This window comes from Chiloscyllium plagiosum, chromosome 26 (assembly GCF_004010195.1).
Source record: "Chiloscyllium plagiosum isolate BGI_BamShark_2017 chromosome 26, ASM401019v2, whole genome shotgun sequence".
Taxonomy (NCBI): Eukaryota; Metazoa; Chordata; class Chondrichthyes; order Orectolobiformes; family Hemiscylliidae; genus Chiloscyllium; species Chiloscyllium plagiosum.
The window spans coordinates 3,892,312-3,907,649 of record NC_057735.1 but is presented as its reverse complement, the minus strand read 5'-3'; the positions used below and the strand labels follow the sequence as shown (position 1 = coordinate 3,907,649).

At 40.7% G+C, this 15,338-nt stretch overlaps 1 protein-coding gene across 6 annotated transcripts in view; it reads right to left on the bottom strand.

Moving 5' to 3' along the window:
- The window catches only part of LOC122563035 (suppressor of tumorigenicity 7 protein homolog), a 165,550-nt gene that overhangs the window by 78,467 nt on the left and 71,745 nt on the right, over nucleotides 1-15,338 (bottom strand). For all 6 annotated transcript variants that reach the window (XM_043716367.1, XM_043716366.1, XM_043716362.1 and 3 more), the window contains 5 exons: nucleotides 13,445-13,607; nucleotides 10,874-10,928; nucleotides 7,568-7,683; nucleotides 4,264-4,342; nucleotides 1,037-1,191 (listed from right to left, as the gene is read on the bottom strand). In XM_043716367.1, coding sequence (XP_043572302.1) covers nucleotides 1,037-1,191; nucleotides 4,264-4,342; nucleotides 7,568-7,683; nucleotides 10,874-10,928; nucleotides 13,445-13,607 — 568 coding nt within the window. The remainder of the gene's footprint in view (nucleotides 1-1,036; nucleotides 1,192-4,263; nucleotides 4,343-7,567; nucleotides 7,684-10,873; nucleotides 10,929-13,444; nucleotides 13,608-15,338) is intronic.

Sequence of the window (15,338 nt, the reverse complement as noted above, 5' to 3'; positions counted from 1 at the left end):
TGGGGCTGTTTTCCCTGGAGCGTCGGACGCTGAGGGGTGACCTTATAGAGGTTTACAAAATTATGAGGGGCATGGATAGGATAAATAGACAAAGTCTTTTCCCTGGGGTCGGGGAGTCCAGAAGTAGAGGGCATAGGTTTTGGGTGAGAGGGGCAAGATGTAAGAGAGACCTAAGGGGCAACGTTTTCACACAGAGGGTGGTATATGTGTATGGAATGAGCTGCCAGAGGATGTGGTGGATGCTGGTACAATTGCAACATTTAAGAGGCACTTGGATGGGTATATGAATAGGAAGGGTTTGGAGGGACATGGGCCAGGTGCTGGCAGGTGGGACTAGATTGGGTTGGAATATCTGGTCGGCATGGACAGGTTGGACTGAAGGGTCTGTTTCCATGCTGTATATCTCTGTGACGCTATGTCAAGCAAAGGGCACCACCAACGAAATCAAGCTAATAAAAGATTATTGCTAAAACTCAACACAGAAGGGTCCTGTATAAAAAGGTAAATAAAACACATCCTAAAGTGACTAACAGCCAAATAAGTTATTTTAAAATGCAATCAATGATGTGATGTAGGAAAGGTAGCAGCCAATGTGTAGACAAAAGGTCATACAAACTGCAGTGTGATAATGACCACATAATCTGTTAATTTAAAAAGGTGGTTGAGTGATAAAGATCATCCAGGCATTTGGGAAGAGTTTCCCTTCTTTTCTTCCAAGTGCACTATGGGATCTTTTATCTCCACTCAAGAGTGCAGAGGTCAAACAGTTTAATATTTTGAGAGAAAGAAACTGGAAGACACCACTCAAAACTGTAAACCTGCCTTTCCTAATCAGCTGTGATTCCATCACTTGCAGTTTTAATTCTTATCCAACAATTCAATTAAATTCCTTTGATAAATGTGGTGACTCCCTGCAAAACAATTCGCGAAAGGTTTGTTATTAAAAGGCTGACCCAAGGAGCCAAGAGTTGCATACTTTCCCCTTAATCTTTTGAGCAGAAGATACATCAATATTCACATTAGTTACGTGACTTACTGTGCTGTGCTTCCTGTTGTGGACCGTGGTGCTGAAGCTGCTGACTCCTCCTATAGCACACCTCGCCTGCTTTCAGTGCCTGTTTAAATAACTTCTCAGCTTCGAGAATTGTGGTGGTCTCTTCCTCAGCTAAGAGAACGTATGCCGTTGCACACCTGAAAGATTACAAAGAAAGTAAGATGTTGCTATGCACCAAATCAGTTGGCAAGCTGCAGAAAGAATGAGGTTAGTAAACTGTACTTTTAAAAATATTCTTACGTCCAACTCTTTAGGCATTGTAACATTCTGAGCTATGCTGGACTTGAGTGAGAAAGAAGTGACTGTCGACATCATGATGCCTCCTTGTCTTCTTCTGTAGAATATCAGTGGAGGGATTTAAGGTGCCATCCAAAGGGACATGCCTATTAGTATAACCTTCACCAATTTGCACAGCTCTCCAAGTCCCAACACTCCTCTCACTTGGGATCATAGATATTTTCCTTAACAAAATAACCTCAAAATCATATAACATGAGACAAGGCTATTCAGCACATCACACCTCTGCTGGCCATTTGAAAGATCTGCCTGAATTGTTCCTCTCCCCATTCTTTCCCACAACCTTGCAAATGTTTTCTCTTGAATTTCCTTTTCAAGGTTATGACTGATGCTGCTCCCCTGTTAAATATCAGACCTTTAAAAATATTACACTACCACAAAAGGACAGCAAACAATTCATTTCTGCATACAGTTTAAATAACCAAAATACTCTTACAATTTATAATTTCTTGCTGGGATATGCTAAGCTAAGCACATCAAAGCAATAGTTAACTATAAGTGAAAACAAACAAATACTGGCATCCCCAAGTTGGTGATGAGCAACTTTCATGACCTATGTGGTGACGGTACTCTATGTTGGTCAGAGACAATTGCAGGATCTGGACTCAATTGACTATGAAGGATGAAGAAATAAATTCCCAAATTCACACTGTTGTGATCTGGCGAGGTACTAGGAGGGTGTCTGCTGTCCTTGCCCTTCTAACTGCCAGTTTTGGGAAATACTCATGAAGAAACCTTGGTTATCTGCAATGATGCATCTTGTAACAGACAAAGTGTGTGTTAAAATTTGTTCAGGAGTTTGCCTCGAAGTTGCACATATAATCACAGATAAGATAATTCACGCAATCTGTAAAACTTTCCTCTAATCCAGATCAGATAGCAATCCTATATCCCTAAACACAGGGAGCACTTCCTGATTTTTAAGTCAGAAGTAAATATCAATACAGCACACAAATGTTTTTCCAGCTGAACACTGCAGATTGTTAGGAATAGCAACTTAAATACCAATACAACTACTATTCAAACAGTCATGCACAATAAACCACATATTCATTGCACTCTGAAAAAGCTAATGAATTAACATTTTTCCACCAGTCCCAACCTGCAGAAATTGCAGTACAATTACCTTGCTTTCTGCACCTGTTTGTCAATTTAAGCCAAATACTTAATACACTTGGACAAATGGTTGTAATGAGATACTACATTAAAGTTTAGATCATAAGTGACAGTAAGATGGGTTCAGGCACAAACAGGCTCTACTGCATTTATACAGTGCCTTTCATATGTCAAGCTGCTTTCTACAAGATCCTGAAGTCACCAACCCATCAGAGATTGCCAGAGTAAATACAATTTGGGGTAGAGACACTAAAGCTTTCTTGAAAGCATCTCCAACAAACACACTCAAGACAGGTACAGCACATGGTTAGTTATATGGTGTGAAGCTCTCTCTGCACTGCCCTGGTCAAACACAGAGAGCAAAGGACAGAGTAAAGTTCCCTTCACACTGTTGTCCTTTCTATTGCAGATAAACATGAGAAATAACTGAAAGCAAATCAAGTAGTTTTAATGACAGGAGGGATGAGCTGAGTTGTTCTTGCACAGACTTGGGCGGCATGGTGGCACAGTGGTTAGCACTGCTGCCTCACAGCACCAGAGACCCGGGTTCAATTCCCGCCTCAGGCGACTGACTGTGTGGAGTTTGTACGTTCTCCCCGTGTCTGCGTGGGTTTCCTCCGGGTGCTCCGGTTTCCTCCCACCATCCAAAGATGTGCAGGGTCAGGTGAATTGGCCATACTAAATTGCCCGTAGTGTTAGGTAAGGGGTAAATGTAGGGGTATGGGTGGGTTTCGCTTCGGCGGGTCGGTGTGGACTTGTTGGGCCGAAGGGCCTGTTTCCACACTCTAATCTAATCTAATCTAAAACCTAGCATGGAAATGATGGGCAAATGTCCTCCTTCTCTACAAATATTTTATGATCCTTTAAATTCAACTATTGAATTCAATAGGTCGCAACTCTGAAGTTCCGAAAGCCTCTCAAATTGAAGTTTCATCTCTTCACCTTCTTTTATTTGTGCTAAATATTTCCTTTCCTCTCCTGAAGTTAGATTCTTTAAATTATACCCTATAGATGCTGCAAATCCTCTCTGCTGCTTTGTCAAAATGCCATCCTCCCTACATCAGCATCAACATGCACAGGTGCTACCATTAGTATAACAGAGGGACATGGAGCCACGGTCCAGCAACTAGTACTGGATTGTGATCCAGAATAGTAAGGTTGACAGATACTGCCTGCACCAACTCATCCCACATATGAAGACAGAAGATCTACTTTAACAGCCCAAATGAGATTCTCGATGCAGATTTAAGATGAAAGCCTGCAGTCAAAAATCAACAGGTGCATTTAAATTGCTTCACCATAAATGGAAAGAAAGGCTTGGGCAGATGCACTTGATAAATAGTACCAAGGCACATAGCACAGGGAGAAGCTACTTGGCCTCTGTGCCTGTGGTATCACCCTGAAAGGACGACCCAATGAATCGCACAGCCCTGTTAATCGTCCCCTTTCAAATAGGCATCCTTAGAATCATGTTAAAGATTCCAACTTGGCAAAAATGTTATTTGAGAAGCAGAATGCCCAGTAAAGCCAGTAATAAAATAATTGTAATCAAGAAAATCAACATTTTAACACATCAAAATAATAATGTATCCTGGACTATTTTTGGCAGCCTGTTCAATACTGTGACATTAAAACATGTTAGAAATACACAAAACAGGAGACCCAGCACTAGGAAGTTTCAAAAGGCACAAATGGTCAAGCAATGAGTGTGTCAGAAACCTTCAGGCTGATGTAGAAAACAGTGGAGCAAGCACGGGTTTGTTACACAGAATCTCAATCAGCAGTATAGAACATACTCATTGTTTAATTCTAAAGCTTGGTATGCTGCCTTCATTCTTGCTTGAGCATGCCTCTCCCGCCAGGCTTTCTGCATCACTGTTAAGAGAACAACAAAAAAAAAGTGACAGCAGGTGTTTATATTTGACATACCCCAGCATAGCAGCAGAAATGCTAGTCAGAGAAAAAGGAGTCATGATATTCAAACCCACATTTAGCTAAAAAGCCATTAAACTTGTCCAGCTATAAAAAATGGCAGATGTGTTATAACAGCACATCTGCTGTCAACAGACAGAGCGTAATGTGAATATTAAACACAGCAATAAAAACAATACTGTTGTGCCAAAGCCTTTTGCATTCCAATATCACGGCGCTGGGTCAAGGGTCCAAGGTCAAACCTACAATTCTACATGTGGTGCTGTGAAAAGCTCAACCAAAACGTCACTGAATAAGTGAGTGTCTCAAACTTCCTCTGACAAAAGGTACGGCAGGGTTGCAAACAGATTTAAAGAGTGCCAGCTTTTGTATCATCCCTACTGGCTCTTCGAGCTCCTAATACAGTCTAGTGCAGTAAAACGCCTTGCAAACCAGGAAGTTTCTCAACTCCAAATTCCTGCCCCGAATCTGTAAAGCTCCACCACGGCAGTAGCACGCATACTTCAAGCTGCCTTCCAAGTTCCATGATGCCAGAGAGAACAAAATCTAGTCAGCTTGTGGCTCCTGATTTGGATTTTCTTATCACAGAATTCCTACAATGCGCAAGTAGGTTATTTCGCCAAACTTCCTCTTGGCCAGCACATTCCTGATGAAGGTCTAATGCCCGAAACATCGATTCTCCTGTCCTATGTGCTGCCTGGCCTGCTATGCCTTTCCAGCACCACATTTTTTGACTCTGATCTCCAGCATCTGCAGTCTTCACTTTCTCCTATTTGGCCAATCAAGTCCACACTGACCTTCCAAAGAGCATCCCACCCAAACCCACCCTCCTGCCTTATCCTTGTAACCCCATATTTACCCTAGCTAATCCTTGGACTGGGAGAGGAAACCCACTCAGACATGGGGAGAATGTGCAAACTCCACACAGACATTCATCTGAGGGTGGAGTCGAAGCTGGGTTCCTGGTGCTATGAGGTAGCAATGGTAACCACTGAGCCAGTGTGCTACCTTATAGCGGCTATACATGGATGCACACGGTCTTCATCTGAAACAGCATCTTGTATAATTCCTTAGGATGTGCAAACATAATTGAACTATTTTAATTGCCACTTAGGGATTTATTTTTTATTTTTGTTTGTATTCTCATATTTCAGAGCTGTGCATTATCAAACCACATCAACATTCTCCTGCCGATTCCTTGACAGAGAGGTATAGTTATATTGTGACATATTTACAAACAGTTTCCATTTCAAGTGTAGGCATAGGAATTTCTAACAGAATAACAGGCTGTGCATGCAGATGTAAGATTGCTAATATACTGTAGATGTAATGAACACTGAATTCAATTCTGCTTTCACCCTTCAAAGGCTCAGGTGATCCCAGCTTTGCAAGTCTCCCAAAATACGACACTCTGCTGTATCTGGCCTCTTGTACAATCCCCAGTTCCCTTACCCCCTTAAACCGTATCTTTCACCATAACGATGCTAAGGTCCAGAATTCCTTTACACCTCCTCCTCTGTCTTCTTTAGTAACAATGTGTAAAACCACTTCTTTGACTAAGTAATTGGTTACCTGTCCCAACGTCTCCCTTTTTGGCTTGATAGCAATTTCTCTGACATACCTTTGAGACACTTAATTATATTAAACTTTGCTATACAAATGCAAGGTTGTGTTGTTATTTTTCTTAAACATCTATAATTCAGATCGATGAAAACTTGAATCTTGCATGCAGCTCCAGCAATTGAGTATCTCTCCATCTTTGGGATCAGAAATGGATGTACCATTCAAAATATAATATGAGTAAAGCAGCATGGAGTTTGATTGGTACCACCTCAAACAAAATTTCAGGATTCAATGAGTTTGATATTCAATTGGCAATGTTGCTTGCCTATTTAATATTGCATTTGATAGACATGTTTAGTATTGAGGCCACTAGGATTGTCAGGTCTCATGCTGTTCATTCTTGGCTACTTCAAAAGCAGAGTCATGGAGTGAACAGGGGCCTATACTTCTTTCCTATGAGCAGCATGTCATATTTGTCTACATTGTTTCGCTGACACTTTTTACCCCACTTTCATATTTTGTCCAACTCATTCAATCCAGCCCTTTCCACCAAGACTCAAATTCAAGCTTAGCAATAGAACTGCTGGAAAGTGGTAGGAAACAGTATCAAGCTGTGATTTTCAACTCTCGAACTAGGGTGCTAAGGTCCTGAGCAGCACATAAAAGGTAATGCAACAAACTGCAAGAATTAAGCAACTTCTGTGAATTTGTATTGTACAAGGCAAAAAGATAATTTGTCTGGTTGCCAGTTCATATAATGGGTCTAATCCAATTCATATTGGAAAAAGCCTCAGTGAATACAACGCTAGAAGACAGACAAGCTGAAGTGTGTTATGCAGAAGACAGTGTATAAAAGTTAATGATATAAATGTCAAACAGTCAAAGAAAGGATGTAAATTTCACTCCACCTCAAAGTAGATGAATTAAACTACAAATGAGAAAAAGAGCAACGTAAAGCCCAGAGCTTTTCCTCAGGGTGAACAGTGATCTAGCTTGACACTGTATCTCCAAAGTTGTGATAACTGACACCATACTCCTGGTTAGAAGTGCATTGAGAAATGATGATTATGTAATAAAGAAATGGACTAAATACCTTTCAAATTTCATCTGATAGTTTTACTTTTTCTCCAGTTTAACATATAAATATGCTCAATCATAAAGCTTCAATGAACTGTGTATAATTGCAATGGGGATGTTAACACAAGAATGCAATAACAAGTTAATCCAACAGGAACGAAACCTGGTAATTACATACCTGAAAGCCTTGGTAACCTCTGCGAAAGTGCCTCTGGATTGTAATACTCCAACAGCACTTTTATACTGTAGCTATCGGAGATCAGCAGTCATTGAATCTGACTGGCAACCAAATTTTCATGCGAAAGGTCAGCCTGCACAGGTGTGCAGAGCTAGTCTCACATTTGTTAAGCTTTTAAAATTCTCAGACGCAAATATTTTAATAATTACCTCTCAAATGACACACCCCAGTCAATTTTAAAAAAAAATTACATCTGCATCAACAAACCACAAAGGAAGTGTTTCGCAATTGTAATATAATTTCATCACAATTCCCAACAGATTTCTCTATGATTCCAAGTGTGAACTTACCAGCATCTGCAGGTCTGACATGATCTGTGTCACATGTGAAAAATGTTTGATGATCCTGTGCTGACAGATTCATGTCATAATATGTCAGGGGCTCTCTCCCTGTGACCCATGTGTACCTTCAAAAGTAACAAAATGCACAGTTACACAAACAACAAACCTATTAAATCTGACACGGATTGAGCTGCAGTCAAGAAACCTGGGCCATTAATGTATTTGATTGAAACCCAATTACACCAGACTTCTTTTGTTAAGAAACAATAAAAATACACAAGCATATACTTCTGTCCTGCTTTCTTTGAGTAATTCCTAAGCTTTATCAAACTATTTGTTCCAGAAGATCCGAATAACTCTTTTCAGTGAATAACAGCACTACATAATATTTAACATTCAGTACACTTGATCCATGTTTTTTCAAGAAAACTATTGAAATTGTATTAGTGCAATGTTTGCATCAATGAAACAAATGTTTTGTTTTGTCATTAATTAATTTTTTTACTTATTGAGTTAAAACAGCATTTCTGAGCAAAAGACTCATGCATTTTGAGTAACCCACATAAGCATTAAGTGCTTGCAATATCAAGTACAGGTGCAAACTTAAGCTCCCTCTCTCTACACTGACTCAAACACTCCAAGTGCTAGTACAGTTGGAGTTAATTACACTGTAAAAGTTTCCATACACTGTTCCCATCCAACAATGCCAGGACAGTACAGCACGGGGTTAAACAGTGTAAAGCTTCCTCTACATTGTCACAGGTCAGATAAACCTTTCATATTTCAGAGTTAACAGAATCACTGAACAGTTTTTAAATTCATGGTTTGATTGTATCTGTTCCACAGTGGGTTGCTGGTCGATTCATGGTCAAAACTCTTACAAGTGCAACGCGAGGAATTTTTAGGAATAGGGGAAGGCTCACCTTCCTGTTTGTATGTTCACAATCAAGAAACAGGAGTAGGCTATCAGCCTTCGATCTGCTAATTAATCAGGCCATGACTGATCTGATTGTAACCTCAAATGGACATTCCTACTTTCCCATGGTAACCTTTCACTCTGTTGCATAACAAAAATCCATCCACCTTAAAATTCTTCAAAGAATGTGCTTCTACTTCCTCTTCAGGATTAGTTCCAAAGACATGGTCTTCAGAGAAACAATTTCAACTCATGTCTGTTTTAAATGTGTGACCCCTTATTTACAAACAGCAACCCTTAGTTGCGGATTCTCTGAAAAAGAAAACATCCTCTCCCCATGCAACCTGTCAAGATACCTCAGGATCTTGTATGGTTCAATTAACCTGCCTTACTCATCTCGGCTCGGTGGGATACAAACCTAGCCTGTGTAACTTTTGTCATAAGACAACATGCCCATTCCATATGAATCTTGCAAACCTTCTCTGAGCTGTTGCCAACACATTTACTTCCTTAAAGAAAGTGACCAATAGTATTCCGGATGTGACGCTGTTACAGGAAGGTGGATATGAGCAATGTCAGAACCCATGATCCTACTGAATGGCGGAGCTGGCTCGAGGGGCCGAATGGCCTACCCGCTCCTATTCCCTCTGATCTGATCACTGAAGCATATTTTCGTATTAAATTTCCCTTGCAAATAAATTATAACATTTTAATAGTTTTTCTAATTACTTGTTCCAGCATAATGGACTTTTGTGATTAATGCACAGGGAGACCCAGATCCCTCTGCACCTCAGAGCCCTGCAACCTCTCACCTTCTATATAATATGCTTTTAATTTGTCATGCCAAAGTGGACGGTTTTGTTTTTTCATAGGAAGCTTCTGAAGCAGAATTTAACGCCCTCTAGCACAGCATATTTTGTGGTGAAGGGTCAATTAATTGGGTCAGAGGGTAGTTACTTGGCCCCTGCTGCTTCCCAAACTCCTTTCCATTGGTCTATAGCAGGAAGGTTCTTTGACTGCCTCTGAAATTCAGGCCCTTAGGTTAACAATTAATGCCCACTTAAAGGCCTCACCCTGCTCCCAACCGCAATTCGGGTAAAGCCAGAGTAGCAGGTTGGGCATTTGTCATGCAACAAATCTGGAAAGCAAATCTTGTTGGGGTTGCTCACAGGTTTCTACAAGATGTCCATCATTCAAAGGCACTCAATAACTGATTCCCCAGCATCAGGTTGGGTGTGGAAAGGGGGTTGCTGAGAATCACACCCTTCCTCTACAATCTGCATCTCACTAACCTTTTCCCAAACCCACATCATTGATCGGAGGCTTGGATCCCTCAGCAATATCTTGAATTTTGAGTGGTTGCAAGAGTCACTGCTGCCCTAATGCCACTGCCACTGGCTACCAGCTTCAACAGCGAGGGGGAGGACTTCTGATTCTGGGTTCCTTCATTCCAGGGAAAGCACGCTGCTGCACAGTTCAACCCATGACAACGGGTTTGAATGGAAAATGCATGATCCATTGAATCTAGGAATTGGGAGGTTATGCTGCAACTGTACAGGATATTGATTAAGCCACTTTTAGAATACTACATTCAACGCTAGTCACCCTTCTATAGGAAAGACGTGAAAAGGTGCAGAGAAGATTTACAAGGATGTTGCCAGGGTTGGAGGGTTTAAGCTATAGGGAGAGGCTGAATAGGCTGGAGCTATTTTCCCTGGAGCATCAGAGGCTGAGGGGTGACCTCGTAGAGGTTTATAAAATCATGAGGGGCATGGATGGGATGAATAGCCCAAGATCTTTCTCCCCAGGGGAGAGCAGTCCAAAACTAGAGGGCGTAGGTTTAAGGTGAGAGGGGAAAGACTTAAAAGGACCAAAGGGGCTACGATTTCACACATAGGGTGGTGCGTGTATGGAATGAACTGCCAAAGGAAGTGGAGGAGGCTGGTATGATTACAACATCGAAAAGGCATCTGGATTGGGACATGAATAGGAAGGATTGAGAGAGATATGGGCCAAATGCTGGAAGTGGGACTACCTTAATTCAGGACATCTGGTTAGCATGGACGAGTTGGGCCAAAGGGTCTGTTTCTGTGCTGTACAACTCTATCTGGCAAGAACCCCATTACTGACATTAAATTATGCAGTTATGCTCTTTCAATATTTGCAATAGGCTTGATACCGTGAGCAACCACATCCACGTTAACTTGCATTGCTAAATAAACAAAACAACAATCTTCCTTTTTGTACACAATCCAAGCTTGGACCTGAACTCCAATTAACTCTTTGGGAATGTTTTAGCAGTTTGAAGTTGTGTTAATTTAAACCTCTTTTTCTCATGCTTCCCCGACTCAACACTGTGCAGGCTTAATTTACTTGGACATAATTACCAGAACACATACCTGCTGTACTCTGCTCCCCTGAAGAGATTCAGTGGGTTTCGCCACACCTTACATTCTGCCAATACAAATTTTGAGATGTTGCATGATAAAAGAATAAAATGTTGAGCTAGAAATTAGTCCAAGGTGCTTATAATTGTAGTTCTTAAAAATATCTCCAGCTGTGATTGGCCAGAGCAGCAGATGAACTTTCCATCACTAAAATTTGAGTTGAAATCCAGCTCCTATCAGATGAAAACCTAATTTCTCTGATGACGCAAGGGCCCAATGTGACTAGAATTTGGTCAAATGTAGTCCAATGTCTAAATGGACAGAAGCGCCTTAGTCATAAAAACAATTTCCATAGCACCTTTAACGTCACTAAGTATTCACAAAAGCACAATGACAAAAACAGACAAAATGCATAACGAGGTTTTAGAATGCTAATGATCACTGTATCTTGGTCGGTCTGGTATTCATCAAGTGTCAAAGTAAGCACAGTACAGGTGTACATTCAATGGACAAACAATTCAACCTCAGTTCTATTAATTTGTTAGAAAACTTTAAAGGTTCCTTATTCCAGCAACTATTAGAAAAAATGCAGTGATCATCTTAAAAAGGACAACAGCCACAAAACTGAGCTTCTCATCTCATCTCCATGACAAGACGTCAATTTCTCAAGGCTTCGTCATTTCTTTCAAACAGGAAGAGGAGGTAAAAGTGACGATACTGATGGAGAGCTGAAAACAGGTCTGCCTGATTGCCACTTTGCACTCCCTGAGAGAAGATTAACAAACGCGGACAGAAAATGTACTTAAGGTCATAAGCAGGCAGATTGATTCAACAGCTTAAAAGCTACAGCTTGGCCATTCAATCGATTTTTAAAACTCCAAGCAGTCTATTTTATGCCAGTAGATCCATAATCAATCATATCTTTCAGAAGCTTTGACACTTTGCTTGCTGAGTGTCCTTGTTCAATAAATCTCATCCGAGTACTTAAACTAATGCTTGCTAAGGTTGTTCCATGGATTGATGCCAAAAACCAACATGTGACATCAACAATTGTTTTAGGAACAGAATGTCTCCTCCAGTACTCATGTTCAAGAGCTGCAATATACACTGCACAAACAGCTAAGTGCATGTTGGCTCCCCTATTCACATCTTATTCATGGTTAAAAGCACTTTATAATGACAGAAACCTCATTTCTTTTTCAATGGTAAAATTCACACCAGAGTACATTATCCGATTCGGTGACCGGAATCCCAGTATACAGGTATAATTTCACACAATTCATGCATTATTTGTTTTGAAAGAGGCAGAAACAAAAATAAAAGCAAAAGTAAAAGTTCATCTAACAGTGTATCGGTCCTTTGATGGACAGGGTTAACAAATAGTTGTGAAGAGCAGAGAAACTGGCCATTCAGCCTATCAAGACTGCACTAATAGGAAGCTCCATAAACTCTATTTAAATACCCCCTCTTGATTGCCCTTAAATATTAATTACCATCTCTCCAAAAGCAAGCTTTGAAAATAATTTTCTGTTTCAATAGTCAATGCTAAATTAAAATAAACCAGGACTTTTCCAATTTCCCACGTGTCCTTAGGGATTTAAAAAAAACTGCAGATGCTGGAATCCAAAGTAGACAAATGGGAGGCTGGAAGAACACAGCAAGCCAGGCAGCATCAGGAGGTGGAGAAGTTGAGCTGGTGCCTGGTTTGCCTTGTTCTTCCCAGCCTCCTGTTTGTCTAACCACACCTCCTTGTCCTTCCAGGTAGAGGGACAGGGCAGGGAGTCAGGGGCCAAGGCAGAGTGGGAGCCAGGTGTAACCACCTCACTAAAGGGACTAAACCAGGGAATAATTCAATGTGAAGTCCACTGGAGCAAAACATCTGAAATTAACTGGACAGATAGATCTGGTAATATAAGGCATTTTGGGTATAACAGCATATTTAATTTCAATAACAAAATAGATGAAGTAACATTACTTCACCTTCAGTTATCTCTAATCCAGGTATATGGTTACATACTATTCAAAGTTTGCTATTTCTAAATTTAACTAAAAGTAGTTGCCATCAAAAATGTTCTCTTTAGGTGCAGAACTCAAAACAAAAAACTAGAAAAATTCAGGTTTGACTGTATTTGTGGAGAGAGACATTTAGCCTTTTTTGAGTGAGATGTAACTGTTCTTCAGAACTCCATTTATTTTACACACACGTGCAAAGGCATCAGTGGTAGCTTTATCAAATCCAGATTCAGAAAGATAAGGGTTCAAGCCAGTCCACAGACTGGAGTACTTAATCCAGACTGAAAATTGTATGGAGTCTGGGTTAAGCAGCAAATCTGTTTCTCTCTTCACAGATGTTGCAGACCTGCTGAGTTTCTCCAGCATTCTATTTTTGTTTCAGATTTCCAGCATCTGCAGTATGTTGTTTTTAATTATGAGAACGAGACTCCACCTGAATACAGTTTATAACTTTGGTACACAAAATTTGGGAAGATATCACTAACTTACATTTGCAAATTGGAAGTCATAATAGATAGAGCATGCTACTTGAAAATCAACATGATCAAGAATATCAACAGAAGGGATTACCTGACACATTTTGCCTGTTCGATTCAGCTTCTCCATTGCTGGCAGTAAAATTAACCGAAGGCAGATTATTATCCACCGCGCCAAGCAGTGGCCGCAAGTGGCTCACGGAGACTTGCTCAATGAATGATGTGCCGTACTTTCGAAAATACCACCACTCAAATATCTGAAACAGGAAAGCAGATATACAGGGTCCGAAAAATATTACTGGAAATGATTATTCTTCCTCCATACGACAACAAAACAGACTCATTCTGCACAGTAAATGCAAATTTATCAGTTCTGGCTCTGTCACCTCAGATGCAGAACAGGATTCAAACTATACTCCAGAGCACTTAACCCAGGTTGCAACTGTATAGAACAGTGGTGAAATCTCATCTGGCATACTGTATTCAATTTTAGTCTCCTTATTCAAGGAAGGATGCACATGCCACAAAGAAATGCAATGACAGTTCATCAAGCTGGATCTAGAGATGGTGGAATTGCCCTTTGTTCTCAAAGGTTTAGGTGATCTCACAGAAGCGTACAGAATTCTTACAGGGCTCCACTGGATGGATGGTGGATATTTCCCCAGCTGGAGTGGGTCTAGAACCAGAGAACTATGAAGTAGGTCATTTCAGATGGAGATAAACAGGGATTTCTTCACTCAACAGAATGAAATCTCTACCTCCAGGAGGGAATTTGGATATTCACAACAGAGATTGACAGAGTACTAGAAAAAGGTATCAGAGGATTTGGGAATAATGCAGGATAATAGCACGGAGGTAGAGGATTAGGCATCATCTGGTTAAATGGTGGAGTAGTTTGAGGGCTTTTTTTTTATTCATTCAAGGGATATTGGTTTCAGTGGTTGAGACAGCATTTACTGTCCATCCCTATTTGCCCTTGAAAAGATAGCAGTGAGCTGCCTCCTTAAACCACTGCAATCTGTTAGTTGTGGGTAGACCCACAATGCTGTTAGAGACTGGGTTCCAGGATTTTGACCCAGCAACACTAAAGGAATGGCATTTCTTTCCAACTCAGGATGGTGAGTGGCTTTGAGAGGAACTTGCAAATGATGGTATTCCCATGTATCTGCTGCACTTGTCCTTTTAGACATAAGGGATCACCGGTTTGGAAGGCACTGTCGTAGGAACCTTGGTGTATTTCAGCAATGCATATCTATGGGAGATGCTGCTGCCATTGAGCCGTAGCATAAGGAGTGATTGTTTGTGGGTGTAGTGCCATTCAAGTCGGCTTTGTCCTGGATGGTGTCAACCTTCTTGACTGCAGTTGTAACTGCATCCATCCAGACCAATGAATATTCCATTACATTCTGACTTGAATTTTGTAGGTGGTAGACAGGCTTTGAAGATACTGGAGGTGAGTTTCTCACAGCAAGAATTCCTAGCATCTGACATGCTCTTGTTGCCGCAGTATTTAGATGGTTAGTCCAGTTCAGTTTCTGAGATCCAAGACATTGATCGTGGAAGAATTCAACAGAAGCAATGGCACTGAATGTCAAAGATAATGGTTCAATTCTCTCTTGTTGGAGACGATCATTACGTAGCAGTTGTGCGGAATTAATGTTACTTGCTAATTGTCAGCTCAAGCCTTGGCATTGTTCAGGTCTTGCTGCATTTGGACATGAACTTTTCAGTATCTCAAGAGTCACAAATGGTGCTGAACATCGTGTAAACAGTAAGCATACTCATTGCTGATCTTACAATAGAGAGGTGGTCACTAAATGAAACACTTTAAAATGCCAGAGTCGAGGACACTACCTTGAAGAACTCCTGCAGACACATTCTGGAGCTGAAATTACTGATCTTCAACAATCACAACCATCTTACGTGTTAAGTAATGACACTGACCAGCAGGGAGGCTTCCTCTCTTGAATGTCTCTGGTCTTGCTAAG